The following is a 20,289-nucleotide window of genomic DNA, read 5'->3' on the forward strand; positions in this document are numbered from 1 at the left end:
GGATTATTTTGCCCCATAACCATGGGTTCGCCCTAACTAAAGATCCAGCCGATGAGGAGGCCTTCTGTCTCTAGGTGGATTACGGCGAACTTCTGGTGTTGTTGCACCCGAAAGTACTAGGGGCTCAGGGTCCGCAGCACGAATAGGTGAGGAGGTGGTATCAGCTCGTGCTGGGCAAAGGGGTATCTTAGCTGCCGGCAGTAATGGAGGAGAACAGTCAGGAACAGGTGACTCATGATTCGGTGTCTCACCAGGAGGGGTGAAGTCAGACCCCTCAACTGCAGATGGGTCCTGAAGACTGGCATGACCTGGCAACAGCTGATCTACATGTCGCCGCCAGGTAAGATTCTCTGCAGTCCGGACTGTATAGGAAACAGGTCCTGTTTGAGTGATGACTGTGGCCCATTTAGCTCTGGAAGTATAATTCCGAGCCAAAACTGGCTGTCCTGGGCTAAAGGTTCGGTCTTTTGCTCTGGGTGCCCGTCTGATGACTTGATATTGCTGCTGATGTTGCACAGTTTGTCTGGGTTCAGAAGGTTTCAGCAGATCAAAGCAAGTGCGCAGCTGTCATCCCATCATTAGAAAGGCTGGGGAAGCCTGGGTCGTAGCATGAGGTGTGTTTCTATAGGAAAGTAAGAAGGTATCCAGACGCTTTTGAATGGAGTGTTGTCCCTTTGCTGATTTCAAAGCGTTTTTCATTGTCTGCACAAATCTTTCAGCTAATCCGTTGGTGGACGGATGATATGGTGCTGACGTGATGTGGTGTATCCCATTTGCCTTCATAAAATTTTGAAACTCCTGAGAGACGAACTGCGGTCCGTTGTCGCTCACAAGTTGTTCTGGCAGACCAAAATGACTAAAGAGTCCTCGTAGTTTTTGGATAGTACTCTCTGCAGTAGTGGACTGCATTATAGAGACTTCTGGCCATTTAGAATGGGCATCTACTGCCACCAAGAACATGCTTCCTTCAAGGGGGCCAGCAAAGTCAACGTGAATACGTTGCCACGGGTTTTCAGGCCAGTCCCATGGGTGTAGGGGTGCCCACTGGGGTGCATTTCTTACACCCTGACATGACATACAAGCTTTTGCCTTCTCTTCAATAGCACCGTCCAATCTAGGCCACCAAAAATAGCTTCGTGCAATTTCCTTCATGCGCACTATTCCACAGTGACCGGAATGTAGCTGTTCTAACATCTGTGATCTCAGGGGTGGTGGAATAATGACACGCCTCCCCCACAACAAACAACCAGATTGGACCGATAACTCCGTCCGCCTGGACATGTAGGGAACAAGGTCGGGTGAGACCGGAGAGGTTTGTCGAGATTTTCCATGCATCACCAGGTCCATAACGTGGGATAATACTGGGTCAACGCGGGTTGCCTTCTTTATCTGAGTAGCAGTGATGGGTGTATTCTCTACCTGTTCAAAGTAGAAGATTTCCTTTTGGGCACTATCTTGATGTTTGACCGGTAAAGGCAACCTTGAGAGGCCATCTGCATTGCCATGCAGAGTGGATTTCCGATATTTGATTTCATATGTGTGTGCAGAAAGTATCAATGCCCAACGTTGCATACGACTAGCAGCTAATGGGGGAATGCCTGTGTAGGGTCCAAAAATTGATGTCAGAGGTCGATGGTCTGTAAGAAGAGTAAACTTTCGCCCAAACAGGTACTGATGAAACTTCCTTATTCCAAAAACAATTCCTAATGCCTCACGTTCGATTTGGGCGTAGTTAGTTTCTGCTTTGCTTAGAGTGCGTGAAGCAAAAGCAATAGGTCTTTCTTCTCCCGAAGGCATAATGTGTGACACGACCGCTCCCACTCCATAAGGGGGTTACCCAGTATTCATGTGAGCCCGCTGCCAAAGACAAAACATGCAGTGGCACTTCCTCTTGTGAGGAGGTGTCACCTTGATCATCCTGGGTCTGCTCTAGGGTATGCAAGGTTCCTCTTTTTGTCAGCCAGACCACAGGCCTCTTTTTCTTTTGTTTACAGGCATACTCAATGTGTCCCTTTTTGCCACAGCGTCGACACACCAGGTCCTTACACCAGCATTCTGACGCCTGGTGACCCAGCTTACCACAGCGGTAACATTCTTGACTCTGCACCGTTTTGTGGGTCAGTTCTTGTGACACTTTTTGCACCCTAGGGGATGCACCGATGTATTGTGCCTCCCTTGTAGCCAGTTCCATGGAGACAGCAATATCAACAGCCTTCTGTAATGTAAGCTGAGCCTCTGTCAGTAGGCGCTTCCGTATAGCTTCACTGCAGAGGCCACACACTAACCTGTCACGCAGGGCATCATTTAACATCTCTTTAAATTCACAATGTTCTGCTAGCTTTTTTAAAATGGCTACAAATTGTACAACTGTTTCATCTTCCTTTTGGTCTCTTTTGTGGAACCTATATCTTTCAACAATTACCAGTGGTTTTGGGGAGAAATGAGACCCCAGGATTTCCACAATGTCACTGTAAGATTTAGTCTCAGGCTTAACAGGGTGTAGTAAGCTGCGTAGCAGAGAGTAGGTTTTAGCCCCTACAACAGTTAAGAATATTGGCACTTTCTTCGCTTCTGTAATGTCATTTGCAATACCAAAAAGCTCAAAACGCTCAGTATACACATGCCACTGCTCTGTATTCTCATCAAAAGGCTCCAGGGGCCTGGTCAGAGTAGCCATGATTTTTAGTTTCACTTTCACAGTCAGTGCAAACAAGCAGCTTTTTTTCTTTGTTTGGTCTTTACCTTGACTTCTACTTCCTTCTGTTACTGGAGCAGCACCAGGATCCCACCCTCGTCACCAGTGTTGTATCCTTGGGGCAGCCGGTGTAGGAAGCAATCACTTGAGGCCAGAGAGCAGACAGCTAACCAAAACCTCCATTTTATTTACAGATACAGAGAGCTCACTCAACCGGTTGAAACCGGCTGAGCTATCCCTTAATAGTCTAACTCAGTTGCCATAGTGACAAAACCCATGACAACCAAATACACAACACCATTCATATCCTTTAACGCCTGAAGACTGGGTCTAGGGTCCAGGGCCTGGCGCGTCCAAGCGCTCGTACCTGGGCTGGGATTCTAAGTGGTAGGAGAGGAGTTGAGACGCGTCTGGAGACACGAGAGGAGTTGAGACATGTCTGGTGTCGTGCGGCTGCCTCTCCTCGCCCCGAACCTGCCTGTGCTTTTCATGCCAGGTTCCTGCTGCAGGTAGCAGGCTGTGCCTGAGGGTGCTGCACTGCTGGATGCTGGTAGCACAAGTGGTGCCCCGGCTCTCAAATGTTCAAATGTCTCCTTGAGAAGACAGCCAAGGTACTACAACAGCCAAATCATCAAAGGCTTTAGAGTACAAAACAAACATCGTGTATTGCACCTGGGAAGCCAGGAAGTTAGAGCCACCCTAGGGTGTGCTCCTTTCACCCGTGTCGGCAGGCATGTTCTGCAGTAGCTGCTGTTTCCTCCTGACCTTCGGGTGCACCTGGACTAGTAGCTTTATTTTTCTGGCAGGGCCCGTGAGCTGCGGGGCACCGTACAAATGGATCTGTGCCTGCAGATCTTCCAGCGCTCAGTGCAGTGAGCGGATCTGGAGGTTGCGCCGCCCCCGAGCTCTCCAGTGTACTGGGTTTTGTGGGACATCTCACAACTGGAGGTGGTGGTGGGGGGGAGAGACAGCACCGCTCCCTTCAAATATGTACCCACCTGTCCTGAGTGCTGTTTATATGCTCAGGTGCTTTGCAGCCCTCCTCCCCTAGCCCTAGAAGGCAGCCGAGTATTAGCCTGTCCATTTGACAAACAAGTCAAAGGAGCTCACGTCATGTGACAGAACTTAAATATGGCAGCTCCGAAGTTTATTCAGTCAGGGGCTGCTCCCTGGCTAGGAGTTCAGTCTGTTTGTGGCGGTTTCTTAGGGGTGGCCTGTGCCGGACCCTTGTCATGGAAGCTGGTGAGAGCCGCTGGGGACCCGGCTCTCCGCTCTGTGAGAGCCGAGGAGCTGGCTGGCTGCCCGGCAGCCCTCCCTGCCCTGCTTCCTGAGCAGGCTGCCTCTGCATGGGCAGGCACTCCCCAGGCGGGGCGGGCAGCGCTCCTCCGAACGGTGCCCCTCATGCACTCTTGCCTCTCCCCTAAAGGAGCCTGGCCGAAACTGGCAACGACCCCAGGTGCCAGCCCCTGACCGCGGAGCCCGGCTGCCATGAGATGCTTCCCAAAGCGCTTGCTCACTACTGCCCTGACGCTCCTGGGTCTGCTCCTGCTCCTCAGCCTCTGCCTGCAGCGCCCGGAGGACCCACTGGTGGTGAGTACCGGGCTGGGCAGAGACTTTGCCTGTGCCTGCCCCTGTGCTCCCCTCCCCTGCCCCAGGCCTGCCCTGAATCCCCTCCCCTTGCTCTGGGGTCTGTGCTCCCCTCCCCTGCCTCGGGACTGCCCCACATCCCCTCCCCCTCGCTCTGGGGTCTGTGCTCCCCTCCCCTGCCTCAGGACTGCCCCACATCCCCTCCCCCTCGCTCTGGGCTCTGTGCTCCCCTCCCCTGCCTCAGGGCTGTCCCGCATCCCCTCCCCTCACTCTAGGGTCTGTGCTCCCCTCCCCTGCCCCAGGGCTGCCCCACATCCCTTCCCCGTCCCTCCCCTTGCCCTGCCCCACAGGCTTTCCTGCATCCCCTCCCCTCGCTCTGGGGTCCACGCTCCCGTCTCCTAACCTCACCTCCCATCCCTGAATTAGGAGCTTCATGCCCTCTCCTCCCTTGCCGCACTCCGGTGGAGATGTCTGAGCAGGAGGAGGGCGTGACTGGCTGGATGGGGGTGGAGCAGCACTACTAGGGGATGCTGTTCTCCAGCTCTAGCCCTCCTGAGCAAAGGGAGCTTGGGGCTGGAGCTGCCGCCCCTGGCGGACGAGGTGTATTTGCCACAGGCCTGCCTTGGGGCGCGCTAACAGCAGCTAACGCTGACTCTGCTCTGGCTCCCAGGAGGAGGTGAAGCGCTGGGCCCAGGAAATGGTGCTGCAGCAACTCCAACCCGAGGGGAACCTGCGCAGCTTCCAGGAGCTGTGGAACGCCTCTGCCTCCAGGAACATCTCCTATCGCTACCTCGCCGGCCACCCCCCCTCTAGGAAGAGTGAGTATCCCAGGACCAGCCTGCTTTAGCCTCCAGCATTCTCTGCCAGCAGCTGGATCTGAAGAGAGATGGTCTAGAGCTGTGGCTCTCAACCTTTTTGATACCACGGGGACTGACTTGCTGCCTTCCTAAACTGTGTCAGGGAGATCTCCGGGACTGGTGAGAAACACTGGGTAGAGGCACCAGTCATAGCGGAGCAGCTTTTGGGAAGCCGGCTGACCGATTTCTGCAACTGCTGCTATGGCATTAATACAGAATGGGGGATAATCGGCTTGGCTGCAGCACTGCTGAGAAGGATCTGGGAGCTGTGGTGGTTCATAACCTCAGCATGAGTCAGCAATGCGATGCTGTTGCAAAAGAAGCAAATGCAATTTTAGATTGCATTAACAGAGGCATACTCAGCGCTGGTTAGGCCTCAGCTGGAGTACAGTGTCCATTTTTGGTCACCAATGTCTAGAAAGGCTGTAGAGAAACTGGAAAGGATCCAGAGGCGAGTGACAAAGGTGATCAGAGGGATGGAACACAAGCCATACGAGCAAAGGCTGAAGGAACTGGCTATGTTTTGTTTGGAAAGGAGGAGATTAAGGGGGGACTTGATAATGCTCTTCAGATACTTGGAAGGCTGCCATAAAAAAAGATGGAGAAAAGTTGTTCTCTCTTGCCGCAGAGGGCAGGACAAGAGGCGATGGGGTCAAACTACAGCACAGCAGATGTAGATTAAACCTCAGGAAAAACTTCCTAACTGTAAGAAGAGTAGGACGATGGGACAGACCCCTAGGGAGCTTGTGGAAACTCCTTCGCTGGAGGTTTTCAGAAGGAGGCTGGAGCCATCTGTCTGGGGTGGGTTAGACACAAAAAGTCCTGCATCGTGGCAGGAGGCTGCACCCTTGCGGTCTCTTCTCACCCTGTGGTTCTATGAGTCTATATCTGTGTTCGGGTGCTGGGCTTGGCTGTCTTGCCCGTGGCGGGGCTCGCCGTCGTTTGAGAGGTCTGGGAGCAGCCTTGACATTACTCGGAAGAATGGCCTGGGCTTTACTTGAGTTAACATCTTAGTGAAGACAAGGCAGGTTGTAGCTGTCACATGAATCCACAGGTCAAGTTAAAGGCTAGGCTCCCCCGTAGCCTCTACCTGTTAACTCCTCTGAAAGCTACAAGCTGCCACACCCTCACTAGGGCTCTAGCAAACAAAGGGCTGAGTCTCTCTGTAGCCTGGAATAGCGGCTGCAGACGTTTGTCATTGAGGAGCTAGTCATGCCCATGGGAGAGGGCCCAAAACAGAAACAACAGTGGGCTGTGACCTTCCCTCTGCTGCACATGGGAGTGTGTGACCCCCCCCCCCCCCGGCTCCCGGGTCCGAGACAAACCACAGGGCAGGCTCACGTAGGGTGCAAAAGTCCACAGGAGTTTAGTGAAGCACTTCCCCACTGCTCCCAGACACAGGTTCCCTGCCACAGTCTCGCTGGGCCCCACAGGCCTGGCCCAGGCAGCCTGCAAAGTACTGCTTTGCTTTACTGCAGAAGGGGTTCCGAAAACAAACTCCACCGTCCCGCGCCAGGCCCGCCTCCCCCCCTAGAGCTCTGGCACCCAGTCAGCAGTCTCTGCAGAGGCTCTGGGCTGATCCTTTCCTCAGGAAGCAAAATATAAGAGATCTGGTCTCCTCCTGGGACAGACAGCCACCCACAGACCTGTCCACTTCCCTTTGTAAATTCGTTCATTACCTGGCAGTGAATGCAGGTGCAGCGGGGCAGGGCTGAGTGGGCCCACAGCAGCCCTATAGCCCTTGCTGGCTCAGTGTGGGGTTGGTGTCCCCCATGGCAGCTGGGAAGGGAGTTTCCCCTTGGCATAGCTGGTGTGACACTGTCACCCAGTGGGCAAAACGATCTGACACAAGACATACAGCTTCCTTCTAGCTCTGTTTGTGCAACTCTTGCTACTCCCCGGCCACAGGGAGGCAGTTCTTCCTACCTGCTCCTGCTCTACCTTGGAGAAGGGGACAAGCAGAAGAGAGAGGAGACCCTGTCCTGTCTTGTGTGTCGGTGGAGGGTTTTTTTTGATGGCACTAAAATTCTCACTTGTGTCAGTTTGGAGGTGCAGTGGGAGTGGTTGAGTCATCTGGGGCGAGGAGAGATGTCAGCTATTCCACTCTGATTAAACAACACGGTGTCAGAGTGTGGAGGGACACAAGGCCCTGCACCCCCGGCTTCCTGCGATTCACCATGACTCTCAGCCAGCCAGTAAAGCAGAAGGTTTATTTAAACGACAGGAACACAGTCCAAGACAGGTCTTGCAGGCATAGACAACAGGATCCTCCCCAATTAGGTCCATCTTGGAGTCCCAGGAGCACCACAGTTCCATTGGGGGGTCAGAGCCCTGTCTGGGCTTCCCTCCATTCCTCTAGCCAGCTCCTGAAACTCTCTCACTCCCCAGCGTCTCCTCCCCCCCAGCCTTCGTTCAGCTTCCTGGGCAGAGGTGTCACCTGGCCTCTAACCCCTTCCTGGGTTCTCAGGTTACATGCTCAGGTATCTTCCTTCAAGGCCAGTCTCCCATCCCCCAATGCAGACCATCCTCCCAGGCCAACACTCACCACTCTGCATTCAAAGACCAAATTAAGAACAGTCCTAGTTCATGACACACGGGCTTGGAGCTCTTCACTGAGAGAGATTAGGTAGGACACAAAGGGGAAATTAACAAGAAAACGTGATAAGTAAGGGCCGGTACACACACATTTCTCCTGAAATTACCAGCATCATCAAACAATTCACATTTACCAATGGGCTAGTTGCTGTACAAACAAATAGTACAATATGCTTCCTGACTCCTAGAGCCTACCGTTGAAATTCAGAAGACAGGCACAAAGTTGGGGAAAGGAATAGAATCATAGACTATTAGGGTTGGAAGAGACCTCAGGAACTCATCTAGTCCAACCCCCTGCTCAAAGCAGGACCAACCCCAACTAAATCATCCCAGCCAGGGCTTTGTCAAGCCTGACCTTAAAAACCTCTAAGGAAGGAGATTCCACCACCTCCTTAGGGAACCCATTCCAGTGCTTCACCACCCTCCTAGTGAAAAAGTTTTTCCTAATATCCAACCTAAACCTCCCCCACTGCAACTTGAGACTATTGCTCCTTGTTCTGTCATCTGCCACCACTGAGAACAGCCGAGCTCCATCCTCTTTGGAACCCCCCTTCAGGTAGTTGAAGGCAGTTATCCATCTCAGGTGGGATGTAGCCAATCCGTCATAGGTAAGGCTGGGCACAACTCCCCATAAAGGCCCAGCCATCCTCTGAGACCTTCAGTACAGGGTGTCAACCTGAGCTCAAACACAAGGACCTGCTATTGGCTTCTTGTGAAATCAGCTAGACTCACACCCTCACAGGTATTTAGGTGCCTAACTCTCCTGGATTTCAAAGAGAGTTGGCCCCGAAATACTGTGAGGGTCTGGGCCTTACTGACGTGTCAGTGGTGCTCATGTCTGTCCTTTCATCCCTCCATGTTTCAGAGTTCCTCACTGTGGGGCTGTCGTCTGTCAAGCGGAAGCGAGGCAACTACCTCCTGGACACGCTGAAGTCCATCTTCAAGCAGTCAACCCAGGAGGAGCTGGAGGAGATGGTGGTGGTGGTGCACCTGGCTGACCTGGACTCGGAGTGGAACACCCAGGTGGTGACGGACATTACCGCAAGATTCACTCCCCACCTCCTCCGGGGCCAACTGCTGGTTATCCATGCCCCTCCGGAGTCCTACCCGCCCCTGGAAGGCCTGAAGAGGAACTACAATGATGCTGAGGATCGAGTGCAGTTCAGATCCAAGCAGAACGTGGACTATGCGTATCTCCTCAGCTTTGCTGCCAACCTTTCCTCCTACTACCTCATGATTGAGGATGACGTGCAGTGCTCCAAGTCCTTCTTCACTACCATCAGGAAGGCAGTGGCATCCCAGGAAGGCTCCTACTGGGTCACGCTGGAGTTCTCCAAGCTGGGCTACATTGGCAAACTCTACCACTCCAGCGACCTGCCCCAGCTGGCCCAGTTCCTGCTGCTGTTCTACCAGGAAATGCCGTGTGACTGGCTGCTGGGGCACTTCCGCCTGCTGCTCACCCAGAAGGAGGTGATTCGCTTCAAGCCATCCCTCTTCCAGCACATCGGCCTGTACTCCTCCTTCCAGGGGGCGGTCAACCGGCTGAAAGACGACGACTTTGAGGCAGATTCCTTGGACCTGCCTGACAACCCCCCAGCTGTGATGTTCACAGACATAGAGACCTTTGAGAACTACCTGCCCAGCAAGGCCTACAGCACGATGCCGGAGTACTTCTGGGGGAAATCCCCGTCTGCCGGCAGCCACTTCACCATCGTGTTCCACCAGCCTGCCCGTATCTCACGGCTCCAGGTCCACACCGGCTCTGAGGAGCGCCACACCGACTATCTCCACTCAGGGACTGTGGAGCTGGGCAGCCAGCGGCAGGGGAAAGGCAAGGGCTGCTCTACATACACCCACGTCGGAGCCTTTGAGAAGGGACACTTTGAACGGAGCGGCTTGGAGAACAGCACGGCTGCCGCCCCGGAGTGCGTGCGGATCCTAGTGACAGAGAGTCAGAGCGAATGGCTGATCATCCGCAGCATCAGCATCTGGACCAAAGCAAACAGCTAAGGGGGGTGCAGGGGACAGAGGCACGGCTGGTGACCCACACGCCAGGGAGCTGGCCTCCCTTCTCAGGGCCAAGCAAGCGGTTTGGGGGTGCCTGAGGGGCAATGGAGTGTAGTGGCACTGCCCCTCTCAGGCAATGGCACCCTGCAGGGGAGGCGCAGTGAGGGCCTAGTGGGGAAGGAAGATGGGGCACTGAGGGTAAGGGCAGTGGCACAGCAGGATCCTGGTAGCATGGCAGGATCGTGCATTAGGACAAGAAATGGGAGCTAATGCAGCACATTGATACTCTGGCCTTTCAGGGTGCCCGATGTCCTTGGGCACTAATTGCCGGTGTATAGGAGAGCCTGGCCCCTGCCTGGCCCCACAGAGCTGACTGACTTCTCTGAACTGCTTCCTGTGGGGGCCGTGCAGTCAGAACCAGGCCCGGGTAAGCATCCCGCTGGGTCAGGCCCCAGGAGCGAGACCTGAAATGGTGCTTGCAGCAGACTGCTGGGGCTCTGGAGAGGTCAGGAGAGCCAGCAGTGCCCGGCTCGGGGCAGGTTCGGGGCATTGTCTACTGGGGAACTAGCCCAGACATGGGCAAAACCAATGCCCCAGCGTGTGAGGCTGCTCCCAGGGCAGAGGCAGCCACGTGGGAAACCTTGGCTCAGGATCCTACTGCTCACGGCCGACCTGCTCTACCCCGACAGTTTAGAACTGGGATTCCAACCTCTCCTGCCTGACGGCTAAAACGCTGTACCCCGAATGCCAGGGGGCTACACTCACGGTGGGAGGGGCAGGTTATTAATCACATTCATTACAGCAGTGCCTAGGAACCAGCCAAAATCAGGGCCTGATAGTGGGAGGTGCTGTGCAAACACGGAGTGGCAGACAATCCCTGCCCTCAAGCGCTTACAGTCTAACTAGCCAAGCCAGCCTCCTTGCCAGCCCCCTTCTCGCTCCTGACTTCTTCTGAAACCACATTGAAACCCTAGAAGCAAGTCTCTGTGTGGCCCCTGGCACCACGGGGCGAAACCCAGGGGCAAGAACTCCGTTCTGTGGCAGTGTTCATCTAGTGTATCCACTGTTAGGTTCCAGCCTTTGACAATCGCGAGATTGGCTTAAAAGTCATGAGATTTTTACAAACATCATAAATATTTGGTTCCTTTCACTTGCCTTCTGGTGTCTGAGCTTTTAGGGTCACATTTTTAAACTTTTCTCCACCACCAGGAGGGTAAAAAGAACCCTTCATATTTGTTTGAAGTGCAAGTGGAGATTCTCTTGTATTCACCTGACGTGAGGAGCTAGACCGTATGGGGAGTATCAAATATCATGACACAATAAAATTGTGGGAATTGGCAACATTGGGTATCCCCAGGACACACCCTTCATTGCCAGTCCTAAGCGCACAGAGCTGGCTCTCTGGGCCTTGGCTTCTAGACCCGCTCCTCCACTCCTAGCCTACAAGCCTAATGAGCCTGGCATCCCAAACACCCAGCCAGCTTTCTGGGCATGTCTGCACTGCAATGTGAGCCAGGGGTTAGTGGGACTTGAGTCCGTGGACCCTGCGTTTGGGAGTGTCCATGCCTCAGGTTTACAATTTCAGGACACAGGCCCCAAAGCCGGGGCTCTCGCATTCACACTGCAGTACTCAAACCGGAGTCAAACCACCCTATCCCAGGCTTCCTAATGCCCTCCCCAGCTGTGACCACTCTAGCTCCTGGTTCCTGTTGCAGTGTGGGAAAAAGTGACTGTTCGCTCTGCACATGGCAGGAAGCTGTTACGGCCCATCGGGTTCCCAACACATCCTGCCAAGCCGTCTTTTGGGTTGCACGCTCCCGGCAACCAGAGCCAGCAACAGGGAGGAGTCCCCGTTTGAAGAGCTTCTCTTGCTTGTGCTTTCACTCCTGTTTCAGCAAATGGGTAGAGGATCCCTGAGACACTGGTGGGCAGGGGTATGGGCAGGAATTTCAATTTGACCACTTTTGGAGGGGCAAGTTAAACACATACATATTATACACATTAAACCATATCAACACACGCACCTACATCATCTGCATAACAATAAACTGTGGTACACTCACCATTTCAACGGAAATCCATGCACCGGGGAGCCATCTGAATAAAGGTATCCACAGCCTCTTCTGTGTTAACACTGTTGGTTATGTCAGTCTCTACTGCAAGAATTAACAGTTGCTGAAGACGAGCTTCTGTCAGGCGGCTGCGAAGTCTACACTTTTTAGCACTAAAACATTTTTCTGCCATTGCAACTGTAACAGGTAATGTTGCCAAAAGCAACAATAGGTCAAATCTATCAGGATACAAAAGTTCCAGGTCATGTTCTTTGCAGACCTTCATGTGTTCCAGAAAAGATATTCCACTGTCTGGTCCCTGAGCGTTTAAAATAGGTTCAATGTGGTGTACTAATAAATCATATTGCATTTCAGGAACTCTGCACTGAAATTCTTTGTTTGGTTTCACAAGTGCTTCTTTTCCTTTTGATATATTAACAGTTTTCAGTTTTTTTGCAGTGAGATAGGACATGCTTTGAGTATTAAATTGTCTGTTGATTTCACTTATTGCAGCATTGAGTGCAGGGAAAAAGAAATCAACTTTATATTTATCATTTAAAGATTCCAAAAGGTAGGAGGTGGTGTGACTGCGGTAAAAATGATCCAGAGTTTTTGCTGGTTGCCTCTTCCTGTAAGCTGGCATTTGCAGATTCAGTTCAGTAGCCTGCTGTTCAGCTTCGATGAAGTACCCGCAGAACTTTTCATCCATCCTCAGGTTGTGCAAAACTTTTCAGCAACTCTCTATTGCATTTACTGTACAGGCAAAATCAATGTTTTCCCGCCGCAAGAAAGTGATACCATAATACACACATCCAAAAATACCAAGATGCATCGACTATATAAAATCGATTTCTAAAAATCTACTTCTATAAAATCGACCTAATTTTGTAGTGTAGACATACCCATGGTGTCCTTCTGTATTTTTTTAATGATGGTGCTGTGGTAACTACTAGGTGGGGGAAAGTATATAGGTTCTGAACAAGTCCAAAAAAGTTCTTGGAAATAGTACTACAGCTCAAAGGAGCAACCATGACTAGATGTAGACAATGCACATAGCAATGTGTGTAAACAGCACATGGTTGTTTTGTTTGGTTGTTGACAACCATCCAGCAAGAGCCATTGATGGGATTTCCCCCACTTAACTTCTGTGTATGTGTGCCATGACATTACACCTCCCAGGTCTAAGCGACAGGGCAGGGCATCTCACAGACTAATTGAACCTTGTTAGTGACGTTATTACGTTGGTTATCAGTATGTGTAATTGTGTATTATATAAATGTTGGGGTTTTAAGCGTTATTGTTGTTAAGTTTTGGCTTGGAAGGGAAGATGTGGTATTGGGAGCTATGCCTTCAAGGGCTGAGCTTCGCAGACAGAGAGTCTGGGCAGGGTGCCACAAAGCTCTTGTTGTTTTGCACAGCAAGGTGGAACTAGGTGCGCTTGTGAGCACCTTCAGCATTGAGGCCCAGATCCTCCAGGGCATTTAGGCTCCTAAATTCCATTGAAATCAATGGAATCACCTTTGTGGTCTGGGTGTGATCTCTGAATGCCACATTTCCCACTGGGCTCTGCTGAGGATTCTCAGGCCTCCAAGGGGAGCCTGCCAACTGGTGGATTTGATTGGAAGCCAGGTGTTACTCGGGGCTGGCACAGAGTTTGCCTCCTAACCCGGGGCAGTTTGGGCCGACTCTCCCTTGGCAGTTTGGGGCTGAGTCAAAGCCTGCAAACTCTTGAACCACAAAAAAGCACCTGCAAATCCATCTCTGTGATGGTCCCATGGTACCATTCAGGATGATCTTGTGTCTTCTAGGGCTGGTGGTATCCCTGCCAGAGGCAAAGTCTGTCCAGCTGGGGCCGGATGGAAACGTCACCTCTGAATTTGCCATCTAGGCCTGATATTTCTTCACCTAGAGCCTTGGAAAACTCCAGGAGCCACCACCAATGTCAGTCCTCTGCGGCTAACCCTTCCTGGCCAAGGGGATGGCACAGGGCAGGGAGCAGACCTTCCTTAGGCCTTCCATTCACACACTGTTGGATCTCTGTCTTTAAAAGCACACACCTAGTCCGTGATCAGTCAGTGTGTGCAATTACTTACAGCTGTGACTGGGGTGGAGGAAAACCATCTACCAAGGTGTGTGTACCAGTTCCAAGCTTGCCACACCCCAGCTGGCCATGAGATGTCCCCAGAGACCCTTCCTGGCACTAGCAGCTGCTAGTGGTGCTGGGACAGGGCTGAGATCCTCAGAGCTGCTCGCTAGGGCTGCAACAATAGCAGAGCTCATAGGTTGAATCCCAAGTGACATGGGGGCAGTGTTTAGTGGGAGAAGGAGGGAGGGCAAAATGGGGACCCACTCAGGACTAGTTAGATGTGGTGAACGCAGTCCATGATACCTCCAGGGACCTCATCATTTGGGGCGTGAGAAGGAATATTTGACCCTAAAATGCAGGAAATGACTGGGGGTGTGTGCGTGTGTGGAATTAATGTTGCTAATTTTACCCCTTTACAGCTGAGCTGGTTCTCCCAGAGCATGCAGCAATGGACAGGAACAGCTGCAGCGTCTCCCCTCCCCCCACTGGTTAGCAGGCATGTAGCTATGGGATTCTCCTTCAGGACTGTGTCGCACTGGGGCTGCTGGCCCTTGAATTGGGATGCTCCCAAGACAGGCAGTTCCATGGCAGATGACATGATCCTGAGATGATATGAGCCTAGGGTGACCAGATGTCCCGATTTTACAGGGACAGTCCCGATTTTTGGGTCTTTTTCTTATATAGGCTCCTATTACCCCCCACCCTCCTGTCCTGATTTTTCACATTTGCTGTCTGGTCACCCTAGATGAGCCGTAGCAGGGTGGTGGAAGAGTGGTTAGCGCTCCAGCTGCAAGGCAAGGAATGGGGGTTCTGTTCTTGGCCTGCTGGCTGGTGTGGGGCCTGTCGCCCCATCATGTGGACCTGTAGCTTCTCTGCTTGTAAAATAGGGACACTGATACGTTCTTTCTTTGTCAAGTGCTTGCAGAGCAGGGTTTAGAAGTGCAAGAGATGGTTGTTTTGTCAGCTCTGCTGTGGGTTGGCTGCATGCCTCTGAGCACGTTACCTATCCAGGCCTCAGTTTCCCAACTTGTGAAATGGGGATAATACGTCTGACCCACCTTTCTAAAGACCTTTGACATCTGCAGATACAAGGCTCTCTGTAGGTGCTCGGTGGTATTATCTAGAAATGTTTGTAAAACACATCCAGGGTGAAGGCCCCTGTAGCAGTGCAAAGTCTAATACATCTCCTGGAGTATTTAACTGTTTGTATGTAGACATTTCCCTAGGGGACATGCAGGCAGATTGGTCAGTGTAAAATGCAGCGATGCGAGGGAGGGGAAAGACAAGGTGTTGGGTGTTGGTGCTAGCCAGTCCTAGACCCTCTTAGGGGGTGAAATCCAGAACAAGCCCTGTAGAATCCTGGAAATGTGGGGCTGGAAGGGACCTTGGGAAGTCACCAAGTGCAGCCCCCTGTGCTGAGGCAGGGCCAAGTAAACTTAGATCAGCCCTGACAGGTGTGTGTCCAGCCTGTTCTTAAAAATCTCCAGTGACAGGGGTTCCACAGCCTCCCTTGGGAGCCTGCTCCAGAGCTTAACCACTGAATTTCCCCCGCAGCCGCGCGGAGGCAGCAGGAGACATGGGCTGTGTTCCTCACTCTGGATGGGGCTAACGGCACTGCTGACCCCCCTTTGCACCCCTCTGCTGGGCAGGCCTCGAAGAAGTGCCTGCTAGTTACAGTCAGGATCCAGGGGCAAACACTCCGAGTTCGGCACGTGCTTTCTGTGGCTACTCTGCAATGCAGAAGGAGACTCTCGGGGTTCCTGACCTGGCATAGGGCTCTGGAGAGCTGCATTCCATTCCTGGCTCTGCTACTGTGGGACGTTGACCCAGATCTGCAAAGGCAGTTAGGTGCCTGATTCTCACTGAACTCTGTGGGAGTTAGGTGTCCAAATCCCTTTAAGGATCTGGCCCTCCCTGCTCTGTTCCCCTTCTGCAAAGTGGGGATCAGAACTCTAATTTCCTCCCACTCGTGTCTGGTTAGATTCTACACTTGTTGGGACAGGGATTTTCTCTCATGTATGTGCAGCACCTAGCACAGAGGGGTTTCCACACACTCCCTGATTCCGATTAATAACAACATTTGCTTGGCGGCGAATGTTTGTCCCAACAAACGCACTGGCTGGAAGGATTACTGGAAAGCGAACACCAGACAGGAGAGGCAAATGCATTTGCAAAAGAGGCAGGATTTATCTGCAGCAGTCACCCAACCCAAGCGAAATGCACCCTGGGCCCAGTCGGACAAAGCAGGCGGCTTGTGTTGTTTAAACAGCCTGATGATTCCTTGGGCTGCTTCAGAAGCCAGAGGGAGATGGGGAAGAAGGCCAAGGAGAGAGCTGAAGAAGGATTTTCTTGGAGTATTTCCCTCTTGACGTGGGTCCCTCACTCCCAAACTGGAGCCGTAGCTTGGGAAGCAGTTACCGGCGTTTGGATAAGCAACAGCTGCTGGGCTTCTTTTGCTGTCTCAGGAACTCTGACAGCACCAGGGAGCGGGGACGGTGTCTAATTTTAAACTCATGCCTGGTGCATTTGTGTATGTGTGAGTGAGATTTCCAGGCCCCCCCCCCCCCCCCGCCGCTGGCTCTGCACCGAGGAGACTGGCTCGGCAGAAGAACCAGAAGGGGCTTTGGGCTGGGGACGGGGGTTCAGCTGTGGGAGGAGAGGACCGGGGGGAGAAGAACAGCTGGCGGAGGCAGCTAGGGTAGGAAGATCATGGAGCCTTCTTCTGCCCAGGATGATCAGAAGAAAAAGCAACAGAAAGAAAAGTCAAAGAAACCGGTGCCACCAGCAGCCCCCCGGCCAGCCAGGGCTCTGTTCTGCTTAACCCTTCAGCACCCGCTGCGGAAAGCCTGCATTGGCATTGTGGAATGGAAGTATCCTTTCCGTCTAGGCGGGGAGGGGAGACGGGCCCTGCGTGGGGGTGTCTAGAAACATGGGAGACCGAGACCCGGCAAAGCACGAAGGGGGAATTGAAAACATGCGGCAGGAATGCCGCGACACAGCGGCGAGCGAGAGGAAAGTGTGTGCCCAACACAGGAGAGAATGTTGGGGGCATTTGGTAGGTGTGGACAGGTTTAAACTCGGTGAGCGGTCGATCTGGTTTTCCTGTTCCTGATGGCCTGTTTGTACCGTCTGTCTCGCTGGTGATGTGAAAGAGCAGGGGAGGCCTCGGAAAGGCTAAATATAGCTGAGGGGCCCGGTTCTGTGACCCTGCTACGCTCAGTGGCATGAAGCTGGAGTCAGGGAGATCAGGATCTGGCCTGTGTTTTCTTGGGACAATGGTAATTGATGTGTTCACTGGAAGGGGGGCTGTTTGGGTGAGAGAAACCGAGGCGGTTTGGACACTGCAGTTTCTGTTCAGTCTCTTTGGTACCAAGCGAAGATGGGGCCATGGGAAATAATCCCAAGGGTTCCCCTCTCCAGGGCGTTGTGCAGCCAGGGAGCGGGGCAGACAGGGAGACGTTGCTTTCACTTCAGGAGGGAAGATATATACATGGTGCTGGCAGAAATCCAAGGAAGGCAGAAACCATTTTGGGGAAGGAATGCGAGAGGATCAACCAGTTCAGGGAGAGGGCTAGGCGGAGAGAACTGAAACGCAGGGGCCGGGGGCAGGAAGATGCTGGGTGATTAGAGAAGTCGGGGCAGGGAGCGGGATGTGGTGGGGAAAGGATGCACTTTGCTCCGGAGGCAGGAAAGAGAAAAAGCTGGAGGCGGCCTGGAGCGGGGTGTAGGGGAGAAAATGTCAAACTGGGAAAGTAAAGTGTGCGTGGAGAGGAAGGAATTGAGAGGGGCACTGCAAGCTGCTTGGAATAGCTCAGAGAGTGAGTCAGCCGCTCGCCCGCTGCCCGCAGCTGCTGTCTGACATCACAGATGGATGGTTCCCTCTGCCCCTCCACCATTCCCTTCTCTCTCCCTCTTTCTTTCCTTCTCCCTTTTTCTCTCCTTCATTCTCCCTGTCTCTTCCTCGTTCTCTCTCCCCACCACCATCTCTGTCTTTCCCCTCCACCTCTCCCTCTCCATCCATCACTGCCCTAGGCTCCCCGCTCTCTGATCCTGGCTTTGCTAAAAGCTTGGTTCTAGCTCAAAGAGGAATGAGTTCAGGCCCTGTGTGATACAGAGGGTCAGACCAGATGGCCACAATAGGCCCTTCTGACCTCCGATCAGGACCCTGCAGCAGGGAATCATAGAATATCAGGGTTGGAAGGGACCTCAGGAGGTCATCTAGTCCAACTCCCTGTCAAACAGGACCAATTCCCAGACAGATTTTTGCCCCAGATGCCTAAATGGCCCCCTCAAGGATTGAATTCACAATCCTGGGTTTAACCAGGCCAATGCTTAAACCACTGAGCTATCTCTGGCAGCCTAAAGGGGCTGGGAGCTAACCCTGGGGGGCTGAAGAGGAGCCCATGGAGAGTGGAAGACCCTTTTGTGTGTTTGGATTCTTGTTACCCTGGAAGGGGTGAAGTTTTAGTCAGAGACTTGGCTGGAGAGCTGGGCCCCATCGCCACCTCCAACCTGGGTGGGGAAGGCTGAGGGTTGAGGGACACCTCAGAGGAAGAAACTGAGGCAGGGAGTGCCTGCAGTGCCAGGTTTGGCCTGCAGAGAGTGCTACAGGGCAGCCACTCCGGTGACAAGTGTTTAGGAGGATGCCGCTGCTTCCAGCTCATAGCCTGAGGCCCAGAATTGGCTGTGCTCAGAACCTTACATATCATTTTCAAAAAGGACTTAGGCACTTAGGAACCAAAATCTCATTGGCAGTCAATAGTATTCTAGCTCCAACTGTGTCAATTACTAAATATGTAACAAGCTGGTTGGCGCTCCAAAACTTGGGAGGAGGAGGGATAGTTCAGTGGTTTGAGCATTGGCCTCCTAAACCCAGGGCTGTGAGTTCAATCTTTAAGGGGGCTGTTTAGGGAACTGGGGTAAAAATCTGTCTGGGGATTGACCCTGCTTTGAGCAGGGGGTTAGACTAGATGACCTTCTGAGGTCCCTTCCACCCCTAACCTTCTATGATTCTACTCCATTAGCTCAAATGACAGAGGCTGTTGCTTTTGGGATCCTGAAGGGCCCAGATTCAACCCAGGCATACTAGGCTGCATTCTGGCCATCAGGCACATCGCCTGGGTCCTTTCTTGACTTGAGGGCACGATCTCACTCCAGGAGAAATCAGTGAATCAAGAGATGGGGGGTTATCCTGTGGGTACACGCTAGCAGTTTGGCCATCAGGATCCCTGTACTGTGGGCTGGAGGTCTGGAACATGAAGCATGTTTGGGTCTAGTCACAGCTTGGCTAGGAGATCATCCCGGGTGCCGCAGGAAGAGGTGTTAATGACTCAAGAGGTGGCGCTTCTCTCACGGACTCAGTCCTGAAGCACTGAACCCGGCTGGGTGCCCCACGCTGCTGGATCAGACCTAAAGTGTGGGGCGTGGCCATTGAAGGCTTGGTGGTACCTTTTGGAAGAAATGGCACATGGGGCCTTTGTCTTGGGTACACTCCAGTTTTGCACTGTCTGCCTCCCTGAAATCCATCCTGCATAATAGCTGTTAGTGACTCCTCCTCCCTCCCTGCCATGCAGTGTTCTACCCCAGAAGTGGCAGCATTTCCATGAGGAGCAAGCAATCCCCGTCCTTCCCTATGCAAAGGGCTCTGGGACCTGGTGGGTTTTTTTTTCCCTTTTAATAATAACAATGCTCTGGGCTGCCTTTGCCCGAGGCTCTCTCACTGCCTTACAAACATTTAATGAATTCATTCTCACAACTGCAACAGAAGTAGTGCCCTCAAGCTACACATGGGACAAGAGACGCAGAAAGCAGAAGTGACTAGTTCAGGGTCAGCCTGCAAATCAGTGGCACATCTGGGACTAGAGCCAACAACTCCTAGGTCACTGCCATAACCACTGAATACCTTGTAGCCATGAGAGCAAATGGACCTGCTATTGAACACAGACTGGAAGGAGGAAAGACACTGGTGCATCAACAGGAAGGTCAAAGAAGCAGTCACTGCAAACAGGGTAGGGGACAGCATGTGTGTGAGAGAGATTCCTCTGCATCTGGTTACACTGGTACCCACAATGCAGCAGGTTCTATTTATACCCACAATGCTCCTGGTTCGCTGCTTTGGGGTTGCAACGAGAGGAAGTGGCCTAGTTCTGGCCCACTCACGGTAGCATTTGCTCAAAGGTCAGGCCGGTTGCTTGGTACAGGATTAATTGTGACCGTGCTTTGTGAGCATGCTGGGGGTGTACGGAGGTGGGTTTGGGAGTGTTGGGGCACTGGGGGCAGTGGTGTGGGGACATGTGCCCCATTACTGGTATACATGGCACCTGGACTCCACCCTCGCTTCACAATGCTCAGAAGGCAGGTTGCTTAGCTGGTGCCCAGTGGAGCTTGTTCCCTGTCACGCCCCAGAGAACC

General features: G+C 52.8%; 2 protein-coding genes across 6 annotated transcripts in view; both read left to right on the forward strand.

The window, feature by feature from the left end:
• The window catches only part of LOC123370187 (alpha-1,6-mannosyl-glycoprotein 4-beta-N-acetylglucosaminyltransferase-like), a 32,451-nt gene extending 21,556 nt beyond the window's left edge, over positions 1-10,895 (forward strand). For 3 of the 5 annotated variants that reach the window (XM_045016491.1, XM_045016489.1, XM_045016492.1), the window contains 3 exons: positions 4,122-4,285; positions 4,953-5,100; positions 8,600-10,895. In XM_045016491.1, the coding sequence (XP_044872426.1) occupies positions 4,184-4,285; positions 4,953-5,100; positions 8,600-9,744 (1,395 nt within the window). In that variant the 5' untranslated portion in view covers positions 4,122-4,183 and the 3' untranslated portion in view covers positions 9,745-10,895. Of the gene's footprint in view, positions 1-254; positions 341-4,121; positions 4,286-4,952; positions 5,101-8,599 lie in introns of all 5 variants that reach the window. The other 2 variants (XM_045016490.1, XM_045016488.1) reach the window with 1 other exon arrangement.
• A 5,384-nt stretch (positions 10,896-16,279) lies between these two features.
• The window catches only part of CACNA1S (calcium voltage-gated channel subunit alpha1 S), a 120,259-nt gene continuing 116,249 nt past the window's right edge, over positions 16,280-20,289 (forward strand). Inside the window, exon 1 of the mRNA XM_045014196.1 lies at positions 16,280-16,748. Within this exon, the coding sequence (XP_044870131.1) occupies positions 16,588-16,748 (161 nt within the window). The 5' untranslated portion in view covers positions 16,280-16,587. The remainder of the gene's footprint in view (positions 16,749-20,289) is intronic.

The sequence above is a fragment of the Mauremys mutica genome, chromosome 4, assembly GCF_020497125.1.
Source record: "Mauremys mutica isolate MM-2020 ecotype Southern chromosome 4, ASM2049712v1, whole genome shotgun sequence".
NCBI lineage: Eukaryota > Metazoa > Chordata > Testudines > Geoemydidae > Mauremys > Mauremys mutica.